At 33.8% G+C, this 20,212-nt stretch overlaps 1 protein-coding gene across 8 annotated transcripts in view; it reads left to right on the forward strand.

Moving 5' to 3' along the window:
- The window catches only part of CCDC91 (coiled-coil domain containing 91), a 405,594-nt gene that overhangs the window by 314,048 nt on the left and 71,334 nt on the right, over positions 1-20,212 (forward strand). For 6 of the 8 annotated variants that reach the window (XM_029206060.1, XM_029206066.1, XM_029206061.1 and 3 more), the window contains one exon: positions 6,897-7,010. In XM_029206060.1, coding sequence (XP_029061893.1) covers positions 6,897-7,010 — 114 coding nt within the window. Of the gene's footprint in view, positions 1-6,896; positions 7,068-8,867; positions 8,919-20,212 lie in introns of those variants that run through there. The other 2 variants (XM_029206063.1, XR_003791182.1) reach the window with 2 other exon arrangements.

Consider the following 20,212-nt stretch of genomic DNA (forward strand, 5'->3'; position numbering starts at 1 on the left):
ATTCTGTGGATATATGAAGAGTTTAAAAAACTTATTAATTTCCTCAAGAGTAAGAGAAGATTTTGCATCTATGAAAGGAAGAGGATGCTTTTTTTTTAAGTCAAATAAAAGGATTAGAAACAAAATACAGTAGAATGTTTAAAAAAACAAGAGTCAGAAGATGAAGTGATAGAAGTCTTCCAGAGAAAATTGTATAAAAATTTTATTAAAATATAAAAATTGTATTAAAAATTTTATTCCATTGAAGAAATGGAAAATAGGAGTGAAAAGACCAGGAAATATGGCAGTCAGTTCAGGAGGTTCATTAGCTGAATAATAGGATTTTGAGAAATAATAATAAAAAAAGCAGAAAATAGAATGCAGGAAACAATATAATAATAATAGTAGTAGTATTAAAGTAAATCTTGCAGAACTGAAAGACATGATTTTCTAGATTGTAAGATATGAGTTTCTAGGTAGGCCTGTAACTAAGTTTGTTGTTAAATTTTTGAAAAACAAAGGTAAAGAAAATTAACAAATGTTCTCATAAGAGAGAAAAATTTTGTGCAAATGATGGGGAATCCGAATGTAATCAGACTCGTCAATAACCTTGAAAACTGAACAGATTTCCAACCTAGAAATTCACACTTAGCCAAACTATAAATTAAGTGTGAGGGTAGAATGAAAGCATTTTCAAGACAAAGGTGATATCAAAACAGTTCTTATGTGCCTTTTCTCAGGAATCTCCTGGAGTAGGTACTCTATCAAAACAAAGAAGTAAACCAGTAAAAAAGGATCCAGTGGTATCTAGAAAGCTGAAGATAGCAGCTCAAGAGAGATGTAGCGAAACCCCTAGAAAAATGACTGAGGGAAATCCCAGAATAGACAGCTATGTAGCAGACCTAGAGAACAACCAATCCAGGTTGGAGATATGTCCACGAGATTTGTCTCCAAGAAAATAAACATAATAGAATGCCTGATATCTTTGAATATATTGAGAAGATAATTAGATTAGAATTTTGGAGTTAATGTTTAATACATACACGCTTAGGCCAATATAATGTAGCAGTAGTAACATTGTATCATTTCTGAGCCCATATCTAAGAGCCCTTAAAAGACCTTTCACTCTTCTTTTACAATTCTGTCCAGCTGCTATGTGAAAAATCCCGAGCTAGTCTGCAGGAGCTGGGAGCCCACAGGAAGGAGAAACAAGCCATCCTACCATAGGCCATCCTAGAAGTAGTGGCCACATCAGACCCAGCAGTTGATTGCAGATACATGGGAGAGCCCAGGCAAGACCAAAAGAACTGTCCAGCTGAACCCAGCTCAGATTGCCAACTTACAGAATTATGAGCTAAATCAGGGATTGGCAAGCTTTTTGTGTAAAGGGCCAGATATTAAATATTTCAGGCATTTATGGGCCAAGAGGTTTAATTGATACTATTATGTAGGAGTTTATGTTAACCCAAGAAAAAGCAGATATTCACAAATTTTTTTTATTGATGAAATTCAAAATGTAGTATTGATAATAAGGATAATTTTTCATAGTGTAGCTCTACTAGTGAGAAGAATAGAATTCTCTTTGGGGAGGATAACATTTTGCTTAATTGTGGTTCAATTAAGTATCCCTATCATCAAAAATGGTTACAAATACTCATTTATTAATGCTAATATGTAATGAGACTACATATTTCATCTTTAAGAATGTCTTTCACACAAATAGGTACTGGCAAATGTTGATATCTGTCCATGAGCATATGATTTTAATTGAGCATATTCATTAGCTGAGAAGCATCTATAGAATCAGGTTCTTCTATTAATATTTTCCATTTGGCATATCATTACAATGCAGATTAATTATTTCCAATTGAAAGTTAGATGAAAGCTCCTCAGTTGCCCAGTGAATGGATTTTGAAATGTGGAAATTCCATTTGCAGTTGGATCAATGTGTGAAAAGCACTGATGAAGCTGTAGTGTGAGCTCGTAAATTCATGTAGGAGTAGAAGTCTCCCTTCAGTTTTTTAACTGTTGCTGCACAGGAAGTGCATACAGCAGCTTGACTTTACTTATGATTCAGACACTCATTTTCTAAGGTACATTTCCACAACTACGTGCAACTTTTAAAATAATACATAATTAGATAATATGCATATGTCATGTATAGAAACAAAAATTAAGTGCGCTATTGCCCTAGAAAAATCTTTGATACTGTGTTTTACTGCCCAAAGATCAAAATTAAATTGATTGCTGTGATTTGTTTCCCATAAATAATTTAACTGTGTTTACAATCCTTAACTACGTCGCACTGATAAAGAACAACCTCAGACCGTTTATTAAGTCACGATCCCATTTTTACTGAAGTGTGTGGTGGATTTAATGGATACTAAAGCATAACTATACTTTTAAGCAATGAGGAGAAATTTTTAAATCTTATACAAAATGTTATATAAGCTTTTAGCCCTCAATGACATTCATCATGACATATTTAATTGTAACAGTATAGAAACTGATCCCAGTCATTCATTTTTTAAAAATAAGTATGTAGAACTCTTTCTTCCACACTTAAAAACTAGTTATATAATCGTTTGGATGTGATTTCTTGCACATTTTTTATTTTTAGACAAAAAAATATTTATGATGAGAAGTGTTAACATATATTTTAACAAACCATAACACATATGCAAATGGATAGTTTTCCCTCCAAACTGTTTATTTTAGAGCAGTGCTTCTCACCTGGAGGGGATCCAGTGAGCAGATGCCAAGTATGCTGCTTATAACAGGACTCCCGCCTCCACCCCCAGCAAGGAATTGTCAGTAGTACCAAGGTTGAGAAACCCTGCCCTAGAGAATATATCACATCCCAGGGGTTTGGCCATTACTAAAATATTCCGGAAAATGTTCTTTCAGAATTATCTTGTTTGAATATACTCATTGGTGTCAAGTCTTCATCTCTTGTGAGGTATATTTTATTTTAGACTAACCCTCATGACTCATAGGGACAATTTAGTTCATTCATGGAATTCAACAAAACATGCAGGCAGATATTTACACACACCTGAATATGCACACAAAATTCATTAATCATTTCTAAGTAATTGAGAATTTGGGCTGGTTAGAAAATGGAAGACTTAAACTACTTTTTTGCGGTATGCGGGCCTCTCACTGTTGTGGCCTCTCCCGTTGCGGAGCACAGGCTCCGGACGCGCAGGCTCAGCGGCCATGGCTCACGGGCCCAGCCGCTCCGCGGCATGTGGGATCTTCCCAGACGGGGGCACGAACCTGTGTCCCCAGCATCGGCAGGCAGACTCCCAACCACTGCGCCACCAGGGAAGCCCCTTAAACTTTACTTCTGTATGATATTCAAAGATATTTATTGACAAGTAGTATTTATTCTTTTTTTTTTCATTTTTATTTTATATTGGAGTATAGTTGATTAACAATGTTGTGTTAGTTTCAGGTATACAGCAAAGTGATTCAGTTATACATATACATGTATCTATTCTTTTTCAAGTTATTTTCCCACTTAGGTTATTACAGAATATTGAGCAGAGCTCCCTGTGCTATACAGTAGGTACTCATTGGTTATCTATTTTAAATATACAGTGTGTGTATGGATTTCACAACCTTGACTGTCACCTAACTCCCAAATGGGGAGGAGAGAATCAAGGAAACTTTCTTGGTACATGTTCTTCTTCAACTCAAAAATTAGGAAAGGAGGGTCCTCAAAAATGTGGACTGAGCAGACAGTGTAAACTCGCAGCCCCTTCCCCCCTAAAAAAAATGTTAACTGAAGAACGTAGTAGCTAACTCTTCATGTTTTTTCTGGATATATCCCTTTTATTTAAATTGATCCTTTTGCCTTCAACCAAACAGATCTAGTCAAATTTACTTATATGACCCTCACTAGATAGAAATTCTGGTTGATATTCAGTATGATATGGATTTATCTTTTATATTCAAATAATCCAGGTCTACAGTAGTTTTAAAATTATAAAACCCTTGAAAACCAAGGATTTCTATAACTTGGCTGTTGGCAAAACCTGTCCTGAACTAATGTGAAACTTATACTTTTAATTTACCCACATAGTGTGAATATTCATACCCTTCACTGAAGAGCTATTAATGTGTTTTATTTCAGGGGGCTTAGTAATATATGCACTACTTTTTGCCTTTATAAAATCTGAAAATTTTCGAATTCCAAATTAGTAAGTATGAAACCAATAGAAATTATAATAGTAGATGCTTTTATTTTAAATAGTCTTTTTTTGTCCTCATTTTTTTTTTCAAAAATTACTACAGTTTTTCATAATGACGTATCACCTCACACCAGTCAGAATGGCCATTATCAAAGTCTACAAATAATAAATGCTGGAGAGGGTGTGGAGAAAAGGGAACCCTCCTACACTGTTGGTGGCAATGTAAATTGGTGCAGCCACTGTGGAAAACAGTATGCAGGGTTCCTTAAAAAACTAAAAAGAGTTACCATATGATCCAGAAATCCCACTCCTGGGCATATATCCAGAGAAAGCTCTAATTTGAAAAGATACATGCACCCCAGTGTTCGTAGCAGCACTATTTACAATAGGCAGGTCATGGAAGCAACCTAAATGCCCATTGACAGATGAATGGATAAAGAAGATGTGCTACATATGTGGAATATTACTCAGCCATAAAAAAATGAAATAATGCCATTTGCAGTAACACAGATGGACCTAGAGATTATCATATTAAATGAAGCCAAATAGAGAAAGACAAATACCATATGATATTGCTTATATGTGGAATCTAAAAAAATGATACAAATGAACTTATTTACAAAACAGAAATAGACTCACAGACATAGAAAACTTGCGGTTACCAGAGGGGACAGGGAGGAGGCATAAATTTGGAATTTGGGATTAACAAATACACACTACTATATATAAAATAGATAAACAATAAGGACCTACTGTATAGAACAGGGAACTATATTCAATATCTTGTAATAACCCATAATGGAAAAGAATCTGAAAAAGAATAGATATATATATATACATATAACTGAATCACTTGGGTATACACCTGAAACATTGTAAATCAACTATGCTTCAATAAAAAATTAAACATAAAAAATACTATAGTTTTTTGACTTTAATCTTTTCAGAAAATCATGGAAACAACTTTGTATTTTATTATCTCATCAATGGAACTAAAGCTTAATGTACTTAGTGATAGAAAATAAAGAGTAACAATTGTCAAAGTCTTACTATAGTGCTTTTGAGATTTGTGACTTAACTTTATATATTAGGGAGGGAATCCAAAAAATTATGAGTTTACCAATATTAAAGTAGGAAGAGGACACAATCAAGCAAATGATAAGAACTAATATGTATATTGCTAATATTTCTATGAAAAATGCTGCATATCACATAATCTTTTAAAATGCAGAATAAAGTTAGATATGATTATCCCTTAAATAAGCAAAGATTTTAAAACTGGTGAGACTAAATGTAATCAAGGTTGCAAGAAAACAGCTATTCTCATGGGCTGCTTATGGGAAAAAATTGTACAAAATGTCAAAAGCTGTAAGAGAGCTCAAAAATTATATCCCTTGGGCAACATGATTCTACCTCATGAATTGAAATTAAGGAAGTATCTAATATGCACCACAAAGTTACATATATGGATGCTTGTCACTGCTTTATTAAAAACGACCAAAATATCCATGAATAAATATTAGTAAAATTAATTATTATACATCCCAGTAATGGAATATAAAATCATAAAAGAATATATAATTACTTTAAAATATTCAAAATGTATTTTAAATGAAAAATGCCAGAGTTAGAAAATAGTATGTACAGTTTGAGACCCATCCTCTTCATACCCAATTTTGTATGGGTGTGTGTTTGTTTTGTGTTCATATTTTTATGTATTTCCTAATTTTCTATAGTAAATATATTCATAATAGAAAATTCTTACTACTTCATATTTTCTAGGTTTTATGTATATATATATGTATATATTGATATATATGTGTCTGCAATTAATCAGGAAAAACTAAACAAAAACATATATACACTACAAAGTGAAGGGTCCTCAGGGATAACAAAATAAGGGAAATACAACTGAGAAATTTCAAGGCATTTTCTAATTGATAGCCTGTTCAAAAAAAGGATGGTACCTTTGTAGACAAATGGAAGTTATAGAAGTTTGTTGCATTCTTCCCGTCCATGAAATGCTATTTTAGCAGAAAATATTTCCTGGTTTTTGAGAAGTGTTACATTTCTTTTTCAGAATTTTAGCCTTCTTTCTCTTTATCTGAAAATTTGAACTCTCTCAGGGTTCTTGATGACTATTTCAGTAAAATGGGGAATATCATTTTTTCCCTAGATTTCTCATTTCATATATTAGCACACAAGGTAGAATTCTTACCTCTCATTCATGGTGTCCAGCTCTCAACATCTTAACCTGGCAGAAGAACTAAACTAGCTGTAAATCTTACCACCCAGACCACACTTGATTATTGTATGATGGGAAAATTAAATGTGAATAAAACAGCCTAGAGCATTAGGGTGTTCTTGGAAGAATAAACACAAGTTGGAAGTCCTATGTGGACAGTGCAAAGTACAGGAAAGCAATCAATCATGTAAACGTCAAATGAAAGGTTGGTAAGGAAGCCATTGGAGTCTGTCAGGCGCTCCCTGCAATAAATGGCTTACTCCATTTCTTTTCCCTCTCACTCAGTTTAGAAAAGTGAATTCTGTGGAATCTCTAACAGAACCCAAAAGATTTCGTTAAGTTCTTATTCCTGTTTAAAGGTATGCTTTGAAAAGAATGAGCTCAACCCACTGAAGAGGGTTTTTAGTTTATATAAAATGGGCACAAACATGTCATAGCACATACCTCCCTGACTTTTTTCATCCTCCCACAAACAGGAAACTGTTAAGGCAGCAATAATAGAAGAGCAAAAGCGAAGTGAAAAGGCTGTGGAAGAGGCAGTGAAGAGAACAAGAGATGAATTGATAGAGTATGTAAAGGAACAGAAAAGGGTAAGTATCCCCTGAAGGGTTTTAACTTGTGCTTCCACAAACTGAAGCATTGGCTTTGGTACAATGACATGAAATTTTAAAATATTTAAAATGTCCTTTGCCATCTAATTTAGGAATCTTCATCTAAGATTATTTTTCTGATATAATTATATATTCTAATAGTTAATGTCTATAAACATAAATTCCATCTGTCAACAAAAAAAGCACACTGAATAATTTCTTGCTGGATTCCTAGAAATGACCTATAGCATTTTCAATTTTACTTTACACTTGTGAAGAAAGTAAACAGTTATAGACTTTTCGTTTTTTGGCCATAAGTTTGTTATTTCTTATAATATTTGTCAAAATTTGTATGCACTCGTTAGGCCTTCGGACTGGGTTAACACCACTGTGGTTCTAATAGATTTTATTACGGTTATCAAATTAAGGCTCTTCTGCCATAGTTCCATTTCAAAAACAAAATTCAGAAGCTTTACAAAATAAACATCATTTCAGTACAATGTGGTTTTATTAATATGTGAGTCTGAGCAGTAGCCGGAAATAATGGACTTAATAGCTTAATTTGTAGATTTTTCAACAAATCTTTATTCTTCTTAAGTAGTATCCAAGATGAGAAACACTTAGGATGACTTAGTAATCTCTGTAATAAGCATATTATATTACATTATATTATATAACATTATATGGTGAATTTTCTCACACACTATTTTATGTCTCATTTATATGTTTAGTATAACATGTTATAAAGTATCATACTTAAAGACTATATATTATACAATATATAGTATTATATAATATAGCATAATAAAATTATAAATAAAACATAGTGTGTATGAGGACATTTGACACAATTAATTGTTGGTCAGAATGACAAATAAAAGATTATTCTTCAGTTGACAGTTAAGTAGAAGACCAGGAGTGTCATACAAACTCATGATGCCACTTTAGTTCCATACCCTTAATTTGAAGCCAAGTTTGGTATGATACAAAGGAAATTCTTACCCCTCAGTAACTACCATTAGGTTTCAACAAAGCAGAGTTTGTCAGCAGAGTAAAAAATTGCTAAGTAGGCTTTTCAGATAACTTAACCACTCACAGAAGCATTTCATATGGGATTAGATCTTTGGGCATGTTATCTCAAGGTGTTTTTAAAAGCAGTTTCACCCAAACAAATTAACCTTCTGAAGAGAAAATTCTGAGCCAGATATAGTCAACTGACTTTTCAGGAAGTGATATGTTCCCAGAAAACTCCTATTTCTATATGTATCCCCAAGGAGTTTATATTAAATAAACGAATTCAGAAGCAGTCATACAAGAAAGGAATTATAGATGCTTTCCACATACACACAGGAATTGTGATAGTGAAAGAACACAGACTTGAAATAAATTCAAGGAGTCTTGTGGATGTATCCTTTTGTTCTTTTTTTAAACGGAAGTATAGTTGATTTACAATGTTGTGTTTGTTTCAGGTGTAGAAGCAAAGTGACTCAGTTATACATGAATTATATATATATATATAAATAACTATAAATACTTTTTCAGATTCTTTTCCCTTATAGGTTATAACAAAATATTGAGTATAGTTCCTTGTGCTACACTAGGTCCTTTTGGTTATCTATTTTATATATAGTAGTGTGTATATGTTAATCCCAAACTCCTATGGATGTATCCTTTTTTAACCATCTTTTCTTAATAATATATGGCCAATTCTTACTTGAGCACTAAATTTGAACGAGAAGTTATGTAACATAACAAACCCATTCATAAGAGTATCTTAGATGAATATTTCTTTGATCAAAATGGAAATTTTTTCTTAAAAAAAATCTTTAAAATCGTGTATTACTTTCCTCTCAAAAGAAGTCTTGTGGCTGCTGTAAGAAACAATTAAAATGAGAGCAGGAAATGCCTTTACAGGAGTTACCTGGTCCCTGTGTGAGGTAAATTAGCCCTTGAAGAGAACTGACAATGAACTCTGCCATTTAATCTGTGTTCTTGCAATCATATTAAAGGATTAGTATCTGTTTATGTTACGTAAACTAGTTATCACGTTTAGAAATGTTCATTAAATAACAACAAAATCATGACAATATTACATTCTATGTGCACCAGAGTTCCACTTCTCTATGCTTGTTCCTTTATATGTTAAGAACTATAAATTTAATACCTGCCTTCCAGAACAGCTCTGAGTTAATACATGTAATAAAATAGAACAGCTAGAGTGTGGTCTCAATATATATACATTATTGAAGAAAAACAGAAAGGCCTAGTAGCATTATTTTTTGCTAATTAAAAGTGTGCTTTTCAGATTAACGTTTGGCATTCTGTTTCCTCTGAGGTTTACAACATGATTCTAATAGTTTGTTCCATTCTTGTTACTAGATTCACAGAAGATTAAAACTGATTTAATCACTATATTAATAGGAAGTTTATTACCACCACTTTGGGATTTGAGAGTTTTTTAAATAATACATATTGTGGAATACTTTTAATATTTGAATATTTCCATCTCTCCAAACAGAAAAGCTGTAAAAAAGGAAAGTGGATAAAATATTTGAAACGAAAGCACCAACCAACTACTAGATCTCTTTTTTATATAACTTTTTAAAAATTAAGATTCTCTACACTCTGATTCTTTTCCAAAATGGATTTCAGTGTTTCAAGTTAATTTTTATGAATTTTGGGGTCTTGGAAATTTTTCACACACACACAGAAAAGACATCTCATAACTTATAAAGTAATATTTAGAAGAACCAAAAGGGTTTTTTTAGCAAATTCATAATCTTTTTTTCTGCTTCCAAAAGACTAAATTAGGGCAACTCATCTCTACTCCTTCCTTTGTAAGATGGATTTCTGTTTGCATCAGACAAGAACACTTTTCCAGAACAAAAATTTTCCTTTCTCCTCTCCAGCTTTTTTTAACTAGAGAGTCAACTTGAGATTTTCAACATTAGACACCTCAAAAGCCCTGTAGACCTTGGTGCCAACTGGGCTTACATTCCAGTCTGTGAAGTAATCATCCCCTCTTGAAGTTTTCCAAAATCTTTGTAAGAAGAAGTCTAATGTTGTGTTAGTTTCTGTCTTTATATGTCTTTTGTTCTAACCAATCTTTGCTTTGATATCATTTTACCCTTAACAAATTCACTAAAAGACTGAAATGAAGACTCTTTTCTCTACATCTTTTTCCTTCAGTCTTTTACTTTTAAAAGACAGAGAAACAGAATGAAAAATCTGAAATGCTTAACTTTTCAAATAACTTATAATTTATTCTACAATATTAAATGCAGTAGAATTACAAATCACCACAGAGGATAACATTGCTTTTTCTGGGTATCTACAATCAACAAGTTTTTAATCAGTGATCCAGTCATTTTGAGTATTACAATTATACTAGAAGTAGAATTAGAATTATACTAGGATTAAAATTAGAATTATACTGAGAAAATGTTTTACTTTTAAATGCCATTTACCAGGGTTTTATTGTATCAAATAAATAGTGATGTCCCTGAAATTTGTAAATACTCATATTCATCTGGTCTAAACATCTTAGGACAAAGGGGCTACTTATACCTATACTACCTATGTACTAATTATGTGGATCATAATTTACACTGAAATCACATCCTAAATTATTTACTAAGTTGGATACATGGTACTTATACTGTTACTCCAAGTCCTAATAATAATCAAAGGTTAAGTGTAATCAAATCCAAACAAAGAGAGCTTTTGAAATGATCAACCAGGAAAATTATTCAAATTAATAATGGATCTGTTTCAGTGACTATCTTATAAGTGCCTTTCTTATAGGTGCTCTAAATGATAGTATTAAAAAATCCTCTGTAAGATCTATCTTGTTAAACCCAGAAAATAAAATTATTATATTTTCACAAATTCAGTATGAAACTGAAAAGCCAAAGTTTTGCAGTCTCAGTTCTCATAATCTTTTCATTAGTTGATAGAAATTGTCTCATTCTTTAATGAATTTAGAAATTTCCATTATAATTTGTATAATAGAGAGAGAAGGGTAAACAGGAAAACCTAAAAAGATTTTAAAATACGCTCAATTTATCTGAGAATCAGCTAGGTATCCCCAAATGTAGCGATTTATATTTAACAGCCATAATATGTTTTATTAAAATTAAATTGTTTTGTTTCAAACTCTCTTGAATCATTACAAGTTCTAGATTAAGGGGTTGCAGATACACCCCATGGGTCAAATTTGGCTTGCTGTTTTTATAAATAAAGCTTTATTGAAACAGCCAAATCCATTCATTTGTGTGCTACTCTTTGGCTGGTTTCATGCTGCAACAGCAGAGTTGAGTAGTTCAGAGAGACCATGGGGCCCACATAACCTAAAATATTTGCTGTCTGGCCCTTTACAGAAAATCGTTTGTCAACTCCTGCTCCAGGCTACCAAAATAATCTTGAGGAGAAAATTTCTTCCTGTCAGCCCTATAAAATATTTATTCTTTCATTATGCCTTATTGTAACTAGACAATTGAAATTCCTAAGGTGCTGTTCTGGAAAAGATTTCTTGACATTAATTGCCAGATAAGGCATTATAACATTTTAGGCCTGGTCATTAGTGACATAAACTTTATTTTAGACTAAAGGAGGTTGTAGGAAAACGAGATGGGAAAGACCACATCCCTTGACACTTCCCTAGGGAGGAAGAATTTGTGGTTGAAAATGACCTGTGGCCCTTGGATTAGAATGAAGTGTTCCAACCCATCCCACAAGTTAAGAGTGTTACACATGAGCTTGCTATGAGGGAGGAAGTGTGAATAACATTCAGCAAGCAACAACTACTCACAGCCAAGCAGTGATTCCTAAAAAATAAAATCCCATCCAAATGTAATAAAAGATTATTTTTTTTTCCTCTTAAGAACCAGAATTATGGCCTGTATTTTCTAAATCACCTCCAGGAAAATAATCTTCACATTAGAGGATCCTTTTAATTTAGATCTGTAAAGAGGAGTAAGGAGCAGCTATCTTTACTTCAAAGTTTTTGTGGTCAAAGCATTGTTATAATTTCTTAATTCTAAAAGGATTCATTTAATCCAGGTTTTCTACAATATTCTTGAGTGTTTGCATCTCAAACTGATTAATAAAAGGCAATATTTGGCCAAAATGAACTCTCTGTAGTTTCTGTTCAGTTATACAGTTACTTGAATTAAACATAATTTGAAGACAAGTCACTGAATATCTTGTGGTGCCTTACTTTTTTCCTCTTAATAGTTCGGGAGTTGGATGAGCTGGTGTCGAATGCCTCTTAGAGTTCTGAACTGTGTTACCACCGTGAGTAACATTTTCCTTGACAGATGATGAGTCTCCACAGGGGTTTTTAATTCTTGGTATAAATCACTTGCATCACAGTAGTTATTTTGTGCATAATTTATACATCAGTGTAGGGAAGTGACACTTTTCTGGCATTCCCCAGCCTCCTGCGCCTTCTCATCCTGATCGATTGGCCTTACTTCTGCTTGTCCTGGGGCAGGCTGTAGAGTTGCCTATGCAAGATGCAGCTCAGTAGCCACTCAGCATCTGCCCTTGTAACTTTTGCTTTGGGTCTCGTATTAGAAAATGCTTTTATCTGACCAAGGCATTTTAAAATGAATAATATACCTTCACACTCAATTGTTATCTGTACTTTCAGTTGTACCTCATTTTTTGATGCCAAAGGGAATTTAAAGATTTATACAAGTATGATCTAAAAAGTTACTATTTTTCAATCTCATACTCTTCTTTGAAAGCTTATTTCATACAGTATGCTTTAAAATCAAATTTATTGCTGTTTTTCACTTTCTATTTTAACAATCTTCTTGATCCTCTTTCTTATTCTGCTGGACTCACTTGCATAAGAACAACCTTGAAAGAACTTACTTTGGTGAGGCAAATCTATTGATCATTTCCGTTTCAACAGTGGGTAACTGAGAAAAGATACTATAAACATAGGTTAATGCTTAGATTAAGTTTCCATTATTCCTGTTTCAGGGAATAAAACATACGTTCCAGCTTAAAATGAAAATTTATGCATTTTCACTTAAGAACTAGTTCAGCACAGCAATTGATGTACTCTTCTTTAACTGGTCTTTGGGATAGCAATTTTGTTTAAAGCAAAGCAAAACTTCTAAATCAAAGTACAGTAAGTATAAATATTTTAGTTGGAGTCAGTTAGTATCTAAAAACGTTCATTCTCTGTTTTTGTGTAATTAAAATGTTCATCTAAGTAATTAATCACTTCTTGAATTATTACAGTGAATTAGCTTTATTCTTCATTAAAAGGTTTTTAGCTTTTTCTTAGATATTTGGATGACTTCTCCTTTCCTTCAATATACTAGAGTTCTTAAAATTCAGATGGTGATAAGAACTGATTCAAATCAAAGACAAATCAATAAAATCAAAGTGTCAACTTTGAGTCATAGGCCATGGAATTTAGGAGTTGACATGCCTGATGGGTATGCTATAGGCCTGTATTTAGGTATAGCTTCTTGAGATGGACCCAAGTGAAGAATAGCTAGGTAGCTCATGATGTAAATGGTGCGCAGCTGGTGTAGAAGGAAAATCAGAGGTCAGACCTAGAGGAAGTGGTAGCTATCAGAGGCCCCCATATTGAAATGATGATGACAATGATAACAGCTAATACTTATGTAGCATTTGCTAAGTTTCAGGCACTAGTCTAAGGATATTATCATTTAAGAGTGTGTGTATGTATTCATTACTCTCAATAGCATTATTAACCGCCAGATCGTAAAGCTAGAAAGTGACAGTCTGGCTCTGGAGTCTGCGCTGTTAACCATTTGGCAAACCACTTCTGTGGGCAACAGTCATCAATAAAGAATAGGGACAAAAGTTTGTGAATAGGTCAGAAATGAAAGTTTCAGATTAAAAGCCAAGAAGAATAAGAGGATAACAGAGACCCATGTTTATGTTTTGTTAGTCGTATGGCACTATGTAGTATCTACCAGATCAAAGCAGCTGTGGAGGACGAGGACCACCATATCTTTAAAAAGGTGAAAGTCTGGTTTTGGAAGGAAAGTATAAGAGCATATTACCTTAAGTAAAGGTCAAAAAATGGCTTGAAGCAATAGTAGATACCACAACATATGGCAGTGCTTGAAAAAAGGTCAAAAAGATTGTGCTGATAATCATTGACAATAGAATTCCAGAACATCACTTAAGACTATGGAGATAAGAGTGGATTTTTTATTTCAGTCAAATGGAAACTAAAATATGGACTAGGCTGCATAGTAAAAAGAGGATGGACAATAGTCTGTGAGAAGACAAAGGGTTTGGTCTCTTATAGGAATAAGCAAATTAATTTACAAAGACTTTTATTAAAAAGTCTATTTCTAGATTCTTAATATACCTTTTGGTTGCAATTCTAGAATGTCCTGGTTCATGAAGCTTATATTATTGGGGGCAGTGGAGATGGAGTTTGTTTTTTTCTCAGATGTTGTCTTACCCTTTAGCCAACCTTAGAAGTCAAAAAGCATGTATATATGTTTTCATTTATTCACGAACTATTTATTAAGAGCCACTATTGCCTTTACCATGTTACTATTAAACTATTAGAAAGAAATGAATAATGAAGTGGTATTCCAAATTGCTAGCATCTTGATCTATACAACATAGATCCTTATATCTATACAACATGCATTTGTGTACGCCCTTCCATGTTCCATTCTAAGCTATGTACTGGGAAATTGCAGTTTAAATTCTTCTTCCATTCTATAAAGAAATGTTAAGCATCTTTAATAGTCTGAGAACTGTGCTCAGGACACAAGGATAAATGAGATCATCAAGAAAGAGAGTTTATACCCTGGTATTCATAATGGCAATACATATTTAACAACTAAAATATATAAAGATTTTTACATACATTATTTGATTCTTATAATCACCTGCATGGTTATTATTCTGATTTTACAAACTGGAGAGCCAAAGATGATAGAAATGTTCACTTTTCCAAGGCTAGATCTAATAAACCATAGCTGAGACTTGAGTTTTCCTTTTTTGATCCTGTACTCCACATCACAGCAATTGGCCTTGTCAACTTCATTTATACTAGCAGTTTCATTGTACTATCTAGAGTGAAGTCAATATCTGGAGATGATTGTCAAAAAGACCATGGTAGTTAGAATCAGTGAAGAACCCTAACATCAACAGCTAAGAGGACTAGAAGTGCATGAAATACTCAGTGATACAGAAAGCAATTGATCATGGAGACAGGAACCCACATGTTACCATCTTCTTCTCTTGTGGTGCTTTAGTGTCCTGTTTTGAGTTCTATATTTGGAAAAGATGTTGACATTTTCATGGAAATCAGAGTTTTAGAGTGAACTATTGAGGATATAACCTAGGAGAAGACTTTGAAAGGTCTAAGCTTGTTCAACTATGGAAAAACTTAACCATGGAAATTCAGCAATATAGAAACCAAAAAAACATCTTAATATGACCTTAATGCTAAAGGAATAACTAGACACGTTCAATTTAAGTGGTATCTAAGTCTGTATCAGAAAAAAATACAAAACAGCAGCCATTTATTGAGTACCAAGTTTGTCCAAGATACCATGGTGGCTGCTTTACTTACACAGTTTCACTTTATCCTCAAAACTATTCTAAAGTAGTATCTGCACATTACAGACAAGGAAAACTAAGTCAACAATGTGAGATAACTGCCCGAGATTAGTAAAAGAGAGAGTCAAGATTTTAACTTGGTTCTATCTGACTGCAAACCATATAGGGAGATTCCTCAGTAACTCTTTAAATCTGGTTTGATAATTTACTTTACATAGTATTTTTCAAATGGTATTTTAGGATTGTCAGTTTCTTCACTAACAAGCTTGTAATATACGTTTTACTTTTATAGGCTCCATCTAGATAAATTAGATAAATTTTACAGGCTCTGTCTAGATAAATTAATTAAATTGGCTCCATCCAGATAAATTAGGAAGAAAAATAGAAAGACATGGATAGCACGTGTGCACACACACACACACACACACACACATCTCGTTTGGGAAATTGCTTGAAATCATACAATCAATTGCTTGAAATCAATTGCTTGAAATCAATCATCGTATTACATACGATTTATAAATTATTTTTAAATAGGTTTTTCACCTATGGTGAGCTTTTGAGTATCCTAGCAAAGACTATTTGTTTAGATACTTTAAATATTATTTTATTCCTGCAGGGTTTTAAGGTTTTGATTATATAAAAATCAGGCCCGTTGTTTTCCTAATTGTCATGACCATATTAGGTGGTGGTGAAATATTGACACAGCCTTAAACAAGATTTCTGTAAAATGTGCATCATAAATTGGGCTCTGAAGTTAAAGCCACCACAAACTTATGTGGTAGCAGTAATAAGTGAACAATAGTTTGGTTTTTTTTTTTTTTAAACCAAGCCTAGCTCTACTATTCTGTGTAGTATTATCTGTACCTTTAGTCCAATCCAGCCCATTAATACCAGTGTTTAAAACTAAACCCTTAGCCTATTCTCTTTAGTTCTCATAAAGTCCTCATAGACACATCGTTGGAATTAATACTCATTTCTAGGGTCATATAGGCTAATGCCCTTAAAATTATACTTCCTCTTAGGAATTAAAAAAAAAAAAATAGAACTAACATGTCAGAGTTATTTCAGTCCTTTAAAATATATTAAAATATACAAGTAATTATGGCAAACAATTTTTTTTTATGCAGCAAATTAAGAAAATGAGTCATGATCCCAACATATTCTGTTTGGAAACTATTCATTTTGTTAAATTTTAAAGTTATGTTAGCTTGGAAAATATATTTCTTTTAATTTTATTTTATTCAGTTTTAGCCTGGAGCTAAGCCACATAGCCCTGCTCTTTCCTCCAGTCTGACACTTCTCTTCAGTGGCTCTCAGTTCTTAATTCTTTTTGCGTGGCTTGCAGGATCTTAGTTCCCCAACCAGGGATTGAACCCAGGCCCACAGCAGTGAAAGTGCCGAGTCCTAGCCACTGGACCACCAGGGAATTCCCTCAGTTCTTAATTCTGTCTTGAGATATAGAAAGAAGAAAGTATTTTCATTTATAAGAAAGATACAATGAACAATAACAATTCAGGCTTTGCACTAATATCTACAAGAGTTTCTTGTAAAACATTTAAAAATATACGACCTTCCTCTTGTGTACTTTAAATTGGACTATAGAAATTATATCTGTAGGATTGTAGACTTACTCCATAATAGATTAATAGTCTTTTTAACTATCCTGGATATTTATGAATACCTGTTAGTTCTGATTCTTTGACTTCTTTTTCTAATATATAGATAGTTAAAAACTGAGTTATTTTTCATGTGCTGCTTTTTAAATGAAATTCCTGAAATGACTATTTTCTTATTTCCTTCCACTATCAAAATCTCCAACTTTCAGTAGAGAGATGGGATTATTACTAAAAGACACTTGGTAGTTTTAAAATTTAATCTATTTGATTTATTGTATAGTTGTTTTCCATCATATGTATCTCCTCAGCCATCAGTTCTTTCCTTTGAAAAAATAGCAAAAATAACAATTTGGTTTGTAACTAATAGTGCCTTGGAAACAGCATGCAAAAATCATTTTCTAAGAGATGCGGTATTTTTCTTCTCATATAAAAACAGAGAAAACCTCCTTGACATTCTGTTCCTTGCTGATTCATATGCACTGACATGACCTCTCTGTGTTCCTGTCTTGCTCTGGAAGCTTTGTGCTCACTCCTTAAGGGGAGGCCAATTATTTAAGATATGTGAACTCTAGTCTGTAGCAGAGAGGTACAAGATATGTCATTTATGATCATCACGTTATTTTTGAGTGAAATCCATTAGATTATGGATGAATCACATGTCTGACTAAATTGTCAGACTATTTTTGTTACTTTTTAAAAATAATAATACTAAACGAATAGTCAAGACAGTAATTTTACCAGCACTTCTTTTCCTTCTCTGAGATTGCTGTACCAACATACATCTCTTCTTGTTCTTTCTCTTTTAAAGATATTTATTATCCTGTATTCTTTTTCCAGTAATTTTTCATTCATCTTTATTGGTTCAGCTGAGATTCCCTGCATGAGATTCCATAATCCTCAGTTTTATACATAAAGCTCCAACATTCACATCAGTTTACCACCTAAGAACTAATTTTTCTCATTGTATCCCTTTATCAGAGAATTTGAGAGTAACCTAATATTAAGATCCTGTAAGTATTTGACAGGTGTTGGTCTATTTGAAAATTATATATTTTTATATTCAGTTTGAATTCCTAATTTTAAGCAACAGAAGTTATCTATGACTGGTTAAGCAAAAAAGGAATTTGTTTATTAAGAGGTTATTTGGAAGAGAGAAACAGCTCAGCTTCCAAAATTAAAGCCTAAAACCATGATATAGTACTGGCCTAATGAGGAAATACCATTGCTGCTGCTTCTTCCCCACCAAGCGCTAAAGAAAACCATGGTTGCTTCCACTTTGCCATTTATGCCACTTGTGTATCGCTAAAACCGTTTCACAACCTCTGCTGCCTCCAAAACCCAATGTCTGCCACCACCCTCACCAGCAAGGAAGATTCCACATGAAGTTTCACTCTTCTAACTGCTTCTTAGTGAAGTCTCATGGGGTAAACCTTATGACTTTGTTCCAAGCCTTTATAGATCAATGCTGGGATTCCTCTATCAGAACTCACCACAGGCTCTTGATAAACTGTTGACACTTCTAACACCCGTTGAGTCTATTCGTCATTAAGTCTAGGTAGATGCACTGTAGCCTGGACTAACTAGGAAGCCTCCTTTTTCCTCTGGGGCCCACTCACAACTAGAGGCTTTAGGGTCACTTTATAAATAGGTCGAAGCAAGATTCCCAAAGTAATACACACACGCGCGCACGCACACACATACACGCGCACGCACACACATACACACGCACGCACACACACACGCACACACACACACACACAGCCTTCAAAGAGTCCCACCTAGCACTGTGCTGCTTTCTTAGTGGCAGGAGGCACAAGGTACAATAAGTTATCTTTAACTGTGAAGAGGCTATCATGATAGGCTGAAGATCACTGGACCCCTCAGAAACTTTATTGAGGTGTAGCTCTTATATTTTTACATGATGTTATCTCCCACTGTACTGCATTCATATTAGACTCATATGTTTTTTACATATCTTTTCTTTGCGAAGGATCTTGAGTATGTATTATGTATATGTACCGGAGACATATGTCATCAATGTAGTTGTCCTGTGTAATGGTGAGACAGTAATGGTCTTAAGGAAATAAGTATATTGTGGTTCAGAGCCAAATAATTTATATAACCCTAAGATAAAATGGTTTATTACCCTACCTGTCATATGAATATTGCTATTATAGGTGTTCTCTGTCTGTTGAAGTAGAAGGGAAAAAGCATTTGCCAGATTAATAGTCATATACCTGGTGCTAAGAGTTCTAGTAAAGAATGCACACCTGCAGCAGCAGCTTCATTGAAATGACTGTCCAGTAATCTTATCTCCACCTCCAGTTCCAGCTGTATACTGTATGTGTGTTTAGGGCTCAGCCGGGCTAGATAGGAGGCAGATTCAGATTAAAAGTGCGTTCATCGTTTGATTCCCTCAGGCATCCGTTTTGACCACTAATTCACAATGGTATTCTGGGCCCCCAGTTTTAGTGTTAATTCAGAGCTATTAGACAATAGTACCCAAAAGACCTGGTATTTCCCTTTCTCCAATGCAGTTACCTTTATGAGGAAAGCCAAGTTGAGAGTTTACAGTTTATACCTGTGATGTCATCGCAATATATGTCTTCAAGCACTTGCATTCTCTACTTCACTCAAAAAACTGTGGGCCTGTGAATTGACTTAGGACTAGAAATTGGAAAAGACATTACAAATTTTTGTTGCAGTGGCTCAAGTCAGACCTCTCTTCACTAAACCTGGATATCTTAATCATTTTATTAAGTTGGAATTTTTTTGGATACCTGTCTCTTTGGTCCATACAGATTGTCTGATCAGGTGGCCAGAGCCAGTGGTCACTGCAGGTCAAAGTAGTTTAACCCAACCCTTGTAGCAATAACAGTAACCATTTCCTCCTGCGTCTTCTAGTTAAGTGCTTCTTCCTGGGTCTGCTACCTCCCTATCCCGTGGTCTACATTGAAAGCAGTGGTGCCCATCGGCTCTCCTGGCCTCTAGAAGGCAGTGTTGTTC

This window comes from Monodon monoceros, unplaced genomic scaffold (genome assembly GCF_005190385.1).
Source record: "Monodon monoceros isolate NGI ecotype Baffin Bay Population unplaced genomic scaffold, NGI_Narwhal_1 Super_Scaffold_6, whole genome shotgun sequence".
NCBI classification, from domain to species: Eukaryota; Metazoa; Chordata; class Mammalia; order Artiodactyla; family Monodontidae; genus Monodon; species Monodon monoceros.